The sequence below is a fragment of the Pneumocystis murina genome (assembly GCF_000349005.2).
Source record: "Pneumocystis murina B123 chromosome Unknown supercont1.14, whole genome shotgun sequence".
In the NCBI taxonomy this organism is placed as follows: Eukaryota; Fungi; Ascomycota; class Pneumocystomycetes; order Pneumocystales; family Pneumocystaceae; genus Pneumocystis; species Pneumocystis murina.
This window is the reverse complement of record NW_017802372.1, coordinates 1-13554: the sequence shown is the minus strand read 5'-3', so window position 1 is coordinate 13554 and position 13554 is coordinate 1. Positions and strand designations below refer to the sequence as shown.

Genomic DNA, 13554 nt, shown 5'->3' with positions numbered 1-13554 from the left:
CTTTTTTTAATAAATACATGAAGTCTAAATATATATATATTTTAATAAAATAAAAGTTATAGGATATATAAAAAAGTAATGCTTTTAGAAACATGGGATCCAGATAATTATAAATTGCTCTATGATACTTTATTAAATTTATCAGAAGGAACCGTTATTCCAGAATCATTCTTAGAACATCTTTTGAAACCATTCCATCAAGACTTTAAAAACCTTTTACAAACACCAAAGAAATCAGAACAAAGTCTAGAAAAACTCAAATCAGGTATATTACAGCTTATTTTTAGCATATCTAATGAAAATAGGAATAATATATATAGATGGCACAAAATATAAATTAAACGATACTTTTATTTCAGAAGCACTTCATGTATCAAATAAGCTTAATCTTGATGAAGTTCTTTCTGCAAAGCTAGTTCATTATGGAATTAAGAATTCAAAAAATCTAGACAGATCGATTTTACAGACTTCCTTGTTTCTTTTTTATTCAAGAAGAAAATTTCTTTTAAATAGTCTATCAATGATATTATTATATGCAAAAAATGATTTAGGAAACAGAGAAATACTGAAATATTTTAAGCAAACAGTTCAATTTATTTTTCAAAAAAACTCTGAAAATCCTAAAGAAAATCTTCCAACTTATCCAATGAAATGTTTACAGGCTATGGAAGATTTAAGAACACAAATATCTAATATTTTTTATCAAAAAAAAAACAAAAATTTTAACGAATATAGTCAAAACGATGAATATATAGAAGAGATAAAGCTAAGAAAGGAATCAATGTTACAAGAACATGAAATTTATGGAGTTCTTTTATATAGACTTTCAAATTTAAATATGGTTAATATCGATGATTTCGAAAAGATTATTCATAGGATTTCCCTATTTGATGAATATGACTTACTTATAACTCATTTTTTTCCAGTAATAATTAATTTTATTGCATTGGGAGGAGAAATATCTTCACAAAATGAAAACGAACTGGAAAATTTTACATATTACGATATAGAAATTCTTCGTAAAATCAACAAAATAATCAACTCAGATTATCAAAATGAAAAAAAATGGGGAATAGGTCCCTTGAAATCAATTATTCAACTATGGTGGACTACCAAACTCAACAGAGTTTGTAAAAAAGAGCTCGATATTTCAGTGCCCTTTAAATATAGCAGTGATATATATAATCCAAGTAAAGAAGCAATATCTTCTGGCGCATTTGAGACAATGATAAAAAAAATAATAGATGTTCTTCGTTTTGAAACCAAAAATCTTTTGCGATTAGAAGATTATAAATTACTCTTAAACTATCCAAAATTCAAAGAGGGAATGGATTTTCCAGAATTAACGTTTTCTAAAGCATTTCAGGAAATCATGCTTTATGAAATAGAAAAATTTATTTATTCTTTTATCAGTGATATGCCTGATTTATTAAAAAATATGAAACTTGTAGAAGAGGATTTGATAATGACACAAAAATCCTTAGATTTTGATGCAGATGACAAAATCGAGTCAAGTTTAGAAGCATTCTTTTATCTTATTGCCTTAGTTTATGAAAACCGAAAAGATTCTGCACTTTCATTTTGGCTAGACCGAGAAAGTGATCTTTATGGATTTATCCTATGGTCGTCACAATGCCAGACACCCTTGATGATTACTGCATTTTCAACAATGCTAGCATCTTTAGGAAATGGGCCTCAATGCAGTACTTATGCATATGATTTCTTAACAGAAACAAAAGGAACAGAGACTATGAAAGCACAAAATAATATGACAACATGGGAATATATTTTCGATACACTGAAATACTATGTTTCTCAACTAAAAATTACACATTTTGATTCTTCTCTTAGCTCTTCTCGCATGTTGACAGTAGCTATTGACTTTTTAGAAATTGATCACGACAGCAGAAGTATCTTACGGTCCTATTTTCATCTAATTACATGTATTTTATCTAGTTGTCCATATGTTTCAAACATGGTTTACAAAAAATATAATCCAATTCCTATACTTTTTGATTTATTAAATTGCCAGCTCTCAAGTGACATGTATTGCGGAATATTACTGACATTAACATCATTTTTATCTGGAAAAGAGTTAGAAATTAGAGATACAGTATGGAATTTACTTGATCAATGGATATACCAACAAAATAATGAAATTTATTTAGCTCATACCTCATATACAGTGCCTAACAAATTCAATGAATCATTAAAATCATACACAAAAATCGATCAAACATTAAGGGTATTTGTATCAAATTCTCTATCCTTGGCTATAGCTTTTGTTCTACTACTAAATCATTTAATTATATCTATAGACGACTTAAATAATATTCTTCCTTTTCCAGAAAGTATAGGATTAAATAGGAAAGACCCTGGAATACAGCCTTTTATCGATTTAGTAATGGATCTTTTTTTAACATCAAATTCACTAATATTGGATAACAAACTTGGAGGATTACAATTATTTTCGGAATGCTTGAAATTTATTCAATTAGGGTTAAAAACATTTAATCTAGATATTGCTGAAATCGCGAGTCTTAATAGCATAGAAATGAATAAATTCATTAAAACATCATCCTTTTCATCTTACCTAAATTTGCATCCAGGAAATAGGATTATGCAACATATGTATCGCAATAATATATATATATGTTTATTTGATTTTATTCATATTGCATTAGAAGTATTACAAAATACGGAAAGTGATCCACTTTGGTTACTTTGTTTAGATACATCTCTTAATATACTAGATCTAGTATTACATTTACAATTACCTTTTTTAGAATGGTTTTCATCTATAGCTACATATCAATCAACATATATAAGTTCAAACAATCATAACAAACCAAACTTCGAAGCATTTGAAGATATTATGCTTTTTCATCTTAATGTTATAGTTTATATATGTTTATGTATTGGATTTGATTCTTTAGATATATCAAAAACTGCAGTATCCATTTTAAAGAAATTATCAGATTCCCCACAATTAACAGATACAAAAAACTATAAGCATTTCAACAATTTTAAAAGAAATAGATTATTAGGTATTCTTGAGACTGTTGATGAATCTAAAAGAATAAGATTTGGTGCTATTAATCTCATTCAAACAGAACAAAACCGTTTTTTGAATACGTCACATCTAGATCAAGACACCTCAGGTAGAATTTTTTTAAAATTTCTTGCCTGGGATTTACAAAAGAACCAAAACATTCCTACAGTGTCTCATTTTTTTTTAGGTTTTCAAATGTTAAATGACGGTACATCTGATATTGGAACAGAAAAAGGGGAAATTGGCTCTGAAATTTCAATTTTACATTGTTTATTATCTTTTATTCAAAATTCTTCAAGTATGGAGGAAACTTTATTAGATTCTCCAAAAAATAACTTATCAAATACTATTATGGAAACTGTTATGCATATTATATTTTTATTATCTAAATCAGAACTAACATCAGATATTATGTATGATATTTTGAAAAAAAGAGATGATATTCTACTAAAACTATTATTTCCTGGGCCATTAACTTGGATACTACCAAAATTGGATTCTTCCAACTTAAACACATTTTCACTAAAACCTGTTAAAATTCTTCTGTATCGTAGTTGGCTACTTCATACAATAGCTATTAAGCTACGTAAAATGATTATATATAATGCCACTACACTTCAACAATGTTATACAAAAGCTCTTACTTTTTATGATGAAGGAAACAAAAATGATCAAAATGATTATTTACAGTCATTAAATAAAGGTATTAGAATCTTAAAATACTTAGATATCCTTGAATTGGATATAATAACTGATGACCAAGAATTTATTTTAGAAAAAACACAACAAATGTTTTCAAATATTCCTAGATCTTCAAATTCATTATATGATATAAAGAAAATTAAGACGTATATGAAGCTTAAGGCTTGTGAATTCCAGAACAAAGATTTCGGTAGCAAAAGAAAAACATTTACAATTGTAGAAAAAGATATAATTTCACAAATAGAAATTTCTAACATTTTGATTGAAATAAATAACGCTAAATTACTTTGTTTTCAAGGATGGAATAATCTACTGGGAATTTTACTTGAAGACTGTACTGTTCATTTAACACAATCGCAAAAAGATTCTCTCATTATAGAAAGTTTACGAATTCTTACCTCTAAACTAACAAATTTTAGTAAAAAAGACGAAAATATTATTGAAATATGTAGCTCATCTGTCCTAATTTTAATTCGACATATCACTAAAAATACAGTATTTGAAGAAAAATATTTTCTTTTTCTAAAAAATATTTTACTTGGTATTCAAAATCCAAATACGAACGAAACAATTCGACAAAATTTATACGTAGCCGTTATATTTTACTTGAATATAATATCTGGTCTAAAATTTCAATCAAATCAATCACATAAACTTTTTGAAAGTTATACAAATATTTTTAAAGAAAAAAAAAATTCCCAAATAATTAAGCCATATTATAACCAATTAATTCACGTTATATGTAGAGATGCTATATATGGATCAGGAATGTCGAAAATGCTTTCTTACTTAATCCTTAACTTAACAGGAAAAATAGATACTATAATATTTTTTGGTCCTTTATGGGACACCTTAATCCATCAAAATTATCTGCATATATTTATAACATCATTATGGGAATGTGAAGAATTAAATGCCCTAATATTTACAGAATTTGGTAATATTCATAGTTTATAAAATATTTACTTATTTATCTAGATAATTCATTAGAAGGAACTATTATAGAAGCAAAACTTAATTTTATTCTTAGAGTAAGCCAAACAAAAATTGGCGCACAAGAAATTCTAAAAAACGAATTGTTTGATTACTTAATAGATAAAAAAGATTTTATTCAAAACAATTTAAACAATATAAGAAGTATTTTTCATCGTACTTTTTTTAAAAAAGAGAAAAAAACTAACAAAATATAGCTACTAAAAAGGACCATCAAAACATTTTAAATAGACGCATGCATTTAATTTGCATATTATTAAGAATATTAATATCTTGTATGATTTCTTTAGGCTTAAAAAATGCAATAGCACATAATGTTGGGGAAAAATTTTATACAGCATATCGTGAAATTATCGTTTTTTTCAAGGAGAACTACTCTAAACATCAAATAGAAAATAGTGAAATGACAGAAATATTAAAAATAACTAATACACTTGAAATAATTTTGGAAAATTACAAGCCTTTAATAGATTCATAATTAACACAGAATAATCTATAGTTATATACAAATTCAATGTATCACTATTCAATTATATAAATAAATTTATAATAAAAAGATATATTAATAAGTGTTAATTTTTAAAAATAAATTTCGAAAATATATTATCCGATATTACGATCCTTAGAATTTATAATTAAACAATGGATAAGCCGACTCCTAGAATCAAGTAATGATTTCTAATTATATTTCTATATATTATTAAATGAAATCAGTGTTTCTCTTTGCGAACAATTTGTTGATCAGACTGTACGAATGATTGTTAAAGTTAAAAAATTAAAAGGAGATACTGCTTTAGTAGATTCATGTGGGTTGATAGAAGTTCATTTAAATCGCGTAAATTTCATATTAATTTAAAAAACAAAAAATTTAATTAATTTTTATAACAGGATTCTAATTTTATTGAAGGAAATGCATTTGAAATAATAGGTAAAATTAATCCAGATCTTTCTGTAAATGTTTTAACTGCTATAAATTTTGGAAAAGACATAGGTATAATTGCAGATGAAAATGTTAAGAATTTACATTTTCTAGATTTTGAAGCAGTTAATTTGGTTGTTCAAGTATCCCATAAATACCATGAATTATTTTATTAAGCATTTTTAATAATGAATACATCGCAAATTTATATATTATATTTTCTCTGGATATACACATATTCTGTTTGTATCTTCTAATAATATATTATTTTTTTGATATACTGAATTCAGACTTAGTCATTAAAGTTTTCATCTTTAAAATATTTAAATTCCATTATAAACACATTTATCTAAATTTTAAAAGTCTAGATTTCTTATATTAAAAACATTTTCAAGTCAGGAAATATTTTAAAACATTAAATAATTTTTTTTAAACATCTATTCTTTAGATTTTTTTTAAATTCTCATATTTAAAAACTTGTTGAAGAAATAAAATGACAGTGTTTAAATAAAAATTGTAGCTAAAATTCAATAAAAAAGTTCAAATACAATACTTTTTTAAGAAAAAATATCTTTATAAGAAATAATGTAAACTATTAAGAGATAACAATAATAGAATATTACCAATATACATTTAAATGGATTAAAATCTACACTAAAACAGAATAAAGCTATGATTTTAATAAAACGAAATCCTAATTTTTAGAAAACTATCATAAACTTAAAATCTAATCTTAATTTTATAATATAAAAATTCAAACATTTAAAATAAAACTATCAAAATATATGAATACAAATGAATACAAAAATATATAGGTAACTAAATAAATTATTAAATAAAATCATATTATTTGAATTTTTTATACATTTTAATAATATTTTTAAGTGAATAAAAAATAAATATAAATCAAGTATTTAAATAAATATTAATAAAATACTATTATTTATTATTACCTATAAAAATATTGTTATATTATTTTTTTTCTCAATTTTTTATATAACAATTCTTAAAAGGCTATTAAAAACTATTTTAAAAATATTTACAAAAGCAAATCATATCTATTTTTGTCATTTGATAAATCAAAACTAGTACTTTTTATTCTTTTTTGCATAACGCATAACTTCTAAAAAAATACTAATCTTTTAAATGATTTTCTTTTTTTCTTTCTAGAATTTATAAAACATTAACATTTATTGTCCTTAATTTGAAATTTAAATTAAATATTAATAGATAAATATAATGATAATAATTTTCCATATATAACAAGATATTTTTTTTCATGTAACGAGACTAAATTTTCTTAAAAAATTATGCCCAAAATTAAATAATATAAACTAAAAATTAGTAAACATCTATAAATATTTACAAGTTATATATAATTAACTAGTTCAGTTATTTTCAAAAAATTCTCTTTTCTTTGAACACAAAAAGAAAAACTTTGAACATGGATAAATTAACAACTCAAAGTTATACAAAAAATCAACTGTTTTTTCAAAAGAATGTACTTCTCGACATTATAAAATTTTGAAACCAAACAAAGCGTATGCACTATAGTAACTTTTGCTTCTAAAAGAAGATAATTTTATTGTTTTCTCATAGTAATAAGCTTATAATATTAAACATAAATCCCGTAAGAAAATTCAACGAATTTTTTGAGTTTAACCGAAAAAATAGTAAATCAGGGAAAAAATATTTTAATCCAAAGAAAACATCTAAAAATTTTATTAATCCAAAATTTGTATTACGAAATTTAGATTCATTCTATTATGTAATTTGAGACTAAATAGTATTACGATTAAAGAGAAGATTCTAAGAAAAAATATAAATAATTTTCTAATTTATTTAATTTACTGACTTTAAAACTACAAAAGATGTAATAAGGTACCTAGAAAATTCCAGAATTTTATATATTTTCATTAAATAAATAATCTACTAATGAATCATCAAAAACATTCACAATAAAAAATCTCAAACCAAATTTTTAAAATAAAAGAACTTAGATTATTTATTGAATATGAAATATTTTAAAATATTCATTTCTTCTAAAGAATTGCTAAAAAATTGTTTAAATTTCAAAAAAATATAGAATTAAGTTCAAATATTTTAATTTAGAAAATCATATTAAAACAATAGAAAAACGTATATGAATAATACTAATAGAAATCTATATAATATTTAAAGACAAAAATAAAAAACTATTTAAATCGTATATTCAACTGAAAAAAATAAGCAAAATTCTTAAAAGTTTAGAAAAAACATCATTTAATGTATTCATAAACAAAAGAAAACCTAAAAAATAAATTAATTTTTGTTTAATAACAATCCAATTTTAATTTGATAAATATCTTTATGCTAAAAAGCGTTATATTTCTGAGAAACAAAGAGGAACTGAAAAAGATCTTGCTAGAAACAATAAAGATACAATAGAATTATACAAAAATATCAAGAAAAACATTTTAGTTTATCTAAAAGTATGATGGATTTAGTCTTCTACACTTTTTCAATCCTACATATCGTGTTCGAATTTAATAAAATACTTCATTATATCCTCTAAAAGTATTTAAAAAATAAGATTGTTATAATTAAAAATAATACAAAAGAAAAAGAATTTATATTCTATAAAAGGCATATTACAGTAATTTACTAAAAAATTTCTTTGTCTAGGTTTTATTAGAAAAGTAACAATCACTGAAAATCAACAAAAAAATATAAACTAGTTCAAAAAAATTAAAAATAATAAAAATATATAAATTTAAAAAAAACCCAAGTGAAGTATTTGAATCAATAATCTTTCTAAATAGCTATTAAAGTAGCTAATTTCAAATACTATGTTAATTTATATATAAAAAAAGATATGGAATAATTAAAAAAGCTTTTTCCAAAAAGAGTCTTTTAAATATAAATGTGATGAATAATATTGTCAAAAAAAAAGGAAGAAGACAAAACATTAAACTGAAAAATGAAGATTCGTAAAAGAATAAAAAAAAAAAACAGAACAGTTAAAAATACTTATTAATTCAAAAAGGACTAGAAAATTAATAAATAATATAATCCTAACTAAAAGAAATACTAGTAAATTCATTTTTTCATCACTTGCAAGCAATGCAAATATAACACTAAAATCCAATTTATATTTATCTAAACAAATACATAAATTAAACTCTAAGGACTAAAAGCTACTTTTAAGTTAGCAAAGAAAACACTAAAATAATATTGAAAAAGAAAGAAAAATGAAAGTTTTGCAATTAAATTATAATTTCAAAAAGGATTATCCAAAATTAGAACCGTCTCTAAAAAAATAGATAAGTTTTATAATAAATTAAAACTATTAGAAATTAGATCTCATAACATAACGACTACAAAATATTAAAAACTACGACGCCAATAAAAGAAAAAAAGGAAATAGAACAATGTACATTTACTCGGACAACAGATACATGGGTAACGAGTACATCGTTGCATACGAGTACGATGACAAGTACATCTACAGTGACATCAACGGTGACATTGACGTCGATGCGAAAATGCAAACCTACGAGATGTACGAGTGATTCAAGTAAAGAAACAGAAACACAAAAAGAGGAAGAGAAAGAGGAAGAAGTGAAACCGAATGAAGGAATGAAAATAAGAGTTCCAGAGATAGTAAAAATAATGTTGTTGGGAGTGATGGTTATAGGAATGTTATAAAATGAATAAAAAAAGCCATTAGAATGAAAGTCTACATATATCCATTGTTTATATATGATATAAAAGATGTAGAAGAATGATGTATAAATTTTTAATAAAGAATGAAGAATTGCGAATTGAAATTTTGATTATTTTACCCCGCAATTTTACCCCGCGATTTTGCTTTATAGGGTAAAGTCCAAGCTTATCATAAAAGATTAAGCAAATGTATGCTTATCCTAAAAGAATTAGCAAACCTATACTTATCGTCTAAAATCATTTCAGGATCTATTTTTCACTCACCTACTTATATGCCACTCAGGGACAAGCGATGGGTAGAGGAAGTCGCCCAGAAAGAGGCGGCGATGGCACAGCCGGTTAAGAGGCAAGCAGCAGGACAAGCAGCAGGAAATGATGAGATTAAGGAGGAACAGGTTTTGGGTTTAATTGTGAAAAGTTATTATAGTGATGATAATAAATGCAAGGCAAACCTCAAACAATATTGTGAGGAATTGAAGAAAATAGATGGAAAATTGGAGAGTGTGGATGTCAAAGTTAAGGGACTTTGTGAAAATGGAAAAGAAGGAGAAAAATGCAAAGAATTAAAGAAAAAACTTGAAACTGAATTGGGTGCTTTTAAAACAGAAGTTGAAAATGCATTGAATAACCTAACAGATGAAAAATGTAGAAAATATGAAGAAAAATGTCTATTATTAGAAGAAGCAGATCCAAATAATCTTGAAGAGAAGTGCGTTAAGTTGAGAGATAGATGTTATCGACAGAGACGTCAAGGAGTGGCAAAAGAAATTCTTTTAAGAGCTCTTGAAGGGAAAGTTAATAATAAAGATGAATGTAAAAAAAGAATGAAAGAAATTTGTCAAGGATTAAGTGAATATAGTGATGAATTAGTGTTTTCATGTTTTAATTCAGATAAAACATGTGAATACCTTCAAAAGAATCATGGAGATAGTTGTAAGCCTTTAGAGAAGGAACTTGAAGATAAAGAATTAGTGGAAAAATGTCAAGAATATCTTGAAAAGTGTTATTTTTATGGATCAAGTTGTAGTAATTCAAAATGTGATAAAGTCAAGAATAAATGTAAGGAAAAAGGAATTGAATATGAAGGACCAAAATTAGATTTTAGTCCGGTTAAAGAAAAACCAAGATTTCCGGAAAAGATTGAAGTGGAAAATCTTTATAAAAAAGAAGAAGCTAAGGGAATTATTGTTGGAAAACCAAAATATAAGACGTTGCGAGATTTAGCATTATTGTTGATCAAAGAAAGGAATGGAAAAGATGAGGGAGAAAAATGCAAAGAAGCGTTAAAAGATTGTGAATCTTTTAAACACCTAGATTATGGATTAGAAGAATTATGTGGAGATAAAGATAAAGAGGATAGATGCAAAGAATTAGTAGAAGTAGAAGATAGATGTACGAATTTTAAATTAGAACTTTACCTGAAAGGATTGTCTACGGAATTTGAAAAAGATAAAGAATCAGATTATTTTTCATGGGGACAGGTATCAAAATTGGTTAGTAGGGAAGATTGTATAAAGTTTGAATCGGAATGTTTCCATTTAGAAGGTGTATGTACGAATAAAATTGGAAAAGCATGTGAAAATGTAAGAGTAGCATGCTATAAAAAGGGACAAGATAGGGTGTTGAATAGATACTTTCAAGAAGGATTGAAAGGGCTTATTGGTGATTTAGAATTGGTTACTGAGAATCTTGAAAAATGTCAAAAATCGGTAGTAGGTAATTATACAAAACTTAAGGAGGATAGAAGATACTTTACAAAGTGTCATCTACCAACTAAACTATGTTATGAACTTTTAGATGATGTAATTCTTCAATCGGAAGAATTAGAAGTAGTTTTAAATTTGAGAAGAGATTTTCCAAGAAAGGAAGATTGTGTAGAATTGAAGAAGAAGTGCAAAGATCTTGAAAGTGATTCATATTTGAATCATGAGAAATGTGATACACTGAATAGACGATGTGAATATTTAAAAGTTACAGAAGAATTGAGAAAAAGATTATTAAAAAGAGGAGATGATGCATTAAGAACTCAAGGAAATTGTACGGCAGTATTAAAGAAAGAATGTGAGGAATTATCTAGAAGAGGAAAAGAAGATTTTAGTGTTTCATGTGCTTTACGAGAAGAAACATGTAGTTTTATGGTAGAACAAACAGAAAATGAGTGTCTTTTTTTAAAAAATAACATAGAGAATGGAAAAATTCTAAATAAAATTGAAAATGGAAAAGGAAATGAAACATTGGTTGAAGAACTCTGCACGTTGTTTGATCCATATTGTCATCAATATATAGAAAATTGTCCAGATAGGTTGAAAAAAGAAAAAAATTCCAATAAGAATGGAGTCTGTTTACAACTGGAAGAGAAATGCAAGCCATTCTTTGAAAAGTTAAAATTGGAGAATGAGTTGACGCATAAATTGAAAGGTAGTTTAAGCGATGAAACTAAATGTAAAGAAACATTAGGAAAACATTGTACTGAATGGAAAAAAGAAGGGAATCAAACATTGAATAGTCTATGTGAAGATGCTAAGAAAGAAGAACTTTGCAAAAAGTTGGTTAAAAAAGTAAAAGAAAAATGTCCAACCCTAAAAAATAAACTGGATAATGAGAAAGATGAATTAGAGAAGAAGAAAGATGAATACGAAAAGGCGAAACAGGAATCAGAAAAATTTGCGAAGGAAGCTAAGTTAGTATTATCAAGACCTGAACAAGATGGACAAGGTGGAGGATCAAAGGCTCAAGATGGCAGTGTTCCTAAACCAGTGGGACCACCGGTACAGCCACCAGCACCAGCACAACCAACACCAGGAGGCGTACCAGCACCAACACTAGCACCGCCAGCACAACCAACATCAGGAGGGGCACCACTACCAGTACCACCAGCAGCACCAGGAGGAACACCAGGAGGGGCACCTGTACCAGTACCACCACCAGCACCAGGAACACCACCAGCAGGGCCAGCAGGGCCATCAGGGCCATCAGGAGGAACACCAGCAGGGCCACCAGCACCAGGAGGATCAACACCAAGTGGAACGACAAACACGAGTAATGTTATACTTGTTCGGAGAACATTTGTAAGTGGAGAAGTATCAGAACCAGAAAAGAAGGCATTTGTTGCAACGGCGAGAGCATTGGAATTGTATTTAGAATTGAAAGAGAAATGTAAAGGTTTGAAAGGAGACTGCGAGTTTAGAAAGGATTGCCCGAAGTGTGAAGCGGTCTGTACAGAAATAGACAAGTTGTGTGAAGGAATAGAAGGATTAAAAGTTACACCGCATCATACGGTGATATCAACGGCGACACAGACAACGACGACGACAGCAACGACAACGACGACGACGACAACAACAACGACGACGACGACGACGACGACAACGACGGCAACGACGACAGAGTCGGTAGATGGAGGGAAGGTAACGGAAGAATGTACATTAGTTCAGACGACAGATACATGGGTGACGAGTACATCGTTGCATACGAGTACGTTGACAAGTACATCTACAGTGACATCAACGGTGACATTGACGTCGATGCGAAAATGCAAACCTACGAGATGTACGAGTGATTCAAGTAAAGAAACAGAAACACAAAAAGAGGAAGAGAAAGAGGAAGAAGTGAAACCGAATGAAGGAATGAAAATAAGAGTTCCGGAAATGATAAAAATCATGTTGTTGGGAGTGATTGTTATGGGAATGTTGTAAAAAGAATGAAAAAAGAGATTAGAATGAAAAAGTGCATATATCCATTGTTTATATATAATATAGAAGAAGATGTAGAAGAATGAGGTGTAGATTTTTAATCTAGAATAATGAAATAAAAATTGAGAATTGCCGTTTAATTATAGGAAAAATGGAGAAAAAAGCCCGAGAGTTAGTGGAGAATTGTTAAAGATGATAAGAAAGTTTAAAGAAGTTTTTATTAGAGATGAGATTTTGGAAGAATTTATTGAAGATGATAGATTAGGAGGGGGTTTTTATTAAATTTAAGAGATTAGAAGGAAGTTTAGAGAGATATTTATTGGAAATGAGATATTAGATAGAGATTTAGGGTTTTTTTATTAATAAAAATGATAAATGAATGTTTTGGATGATTTTATTGAAGATAGTAGATTAAAGTTTTTATTAAATTTAAGAGATTAAGTGGAAGTTTGGAGAGGATTTTATTAGAAATGAGATATTAGATGGAGATT

At 26.8% G+C, this 13554-nt stretch overlaps 4 protein-coding genes across 4 annotated transcripts; all 4 read left to right on the top strand.

Annotated features, from left to right (window-relative positions):
• The first annotated feature begins 52 nt into the window (after nt 1–52).
• On the top strand, nt 53–5232 carry PNEG_02844 (hypothetical protein). The gene is made up of 4 exons (XM_007876688.1): nt 53–265; nt 306–4691; nt 4733–4903; nt 4945–5232. The coding sequence occupies exons 1-4, from the start codon at nt 79–81 to the stop codon at nt 5223–5225; spliced, it is 5025 nt and encodes a 1674-aa protein (XP_007874879.1). The 5' UTR covers nt 53–78; the 3' UTR covers nt 5226–5232.
• A 157-nt stretch (nt 5233–5389) lies between these two features.
• Nucleotides 5390–5842, top strand: PNEG_02843 (hypothetical protein; the record flags this gene model as incomplete). The annotated part of the gene is made up of 4 exons (XM_007876686.1): nt 5390–5415; nt 5462–5582; nt 5636–5738; nt 5781–5842. The coding sequence occupies 4 exons, from the start codon at nt 5390–5392 to the stop codon at nt 5840–5842; spliced, it is 312 nt and encodes a 103-aa protein (XP_007874877.1).
• Nucleotides 5843–9137: 3295 nt separating this feature from the next.
• Nucleotides 9138–9353, top strand: PNEG_04329 (hypothetical protein; the record flags this gene model as incomplete). The annotated part of the gene is made up of 1 exon (XM_019757841.1): nt 9138–9353. The coding sequence occupies one exon, from the start codon at nt 9138–9140 to the stop codon at nt 9351–9353; it is 216 nt and encodes a 71-aa protein (XP_019613333.1).
• Nucleotides 9354–9643: 290 nt separating this feature from the next.
• PNEG_03598 (hypothetical protein) lies at nt 9644–13066 on the top strand (the record flags this gene model as incomplete). The annotated part of the gene is made up of 1 exon (XM_007876847.2): nt 9644–13066. The coding sequence occupies one exon, from the start codon at nt 9644–9646 to the stop codon at nt 13064–13066; it is 3423 nt and encodes a 1140-aa protein (XP_007875038.2).
• Between the last annotated feature and the right edge of the window lie 488 nt (nt 13067–13554).

What these genes read in the sequence shown, in the direction of transcription:
- PNEG_02844 (XM_007876688.1), top strand. Translation starts at nt 79, where the DNA reads ATGCTTTTAGAAACATGGGATCCAGATAATTATAAATTGCTCTATGAT. An exon ending in TCTAGAAAAACTCAAATCAG is followed by an intron (nt 266 to 305) that starts GTATATTACAGC and finishes TAATGAAAATAG; the next exon opens with GAATAATATATATAGATGGC. An exon ending in TATAAGAAGTATTTTTCATC is followed by an intron (nt 4,904 to 4,944) that starts GTACTTTTTTTA and finishes AACAAAATATAG; the next exon opens with CTACTAAAAAGGACCATCAA.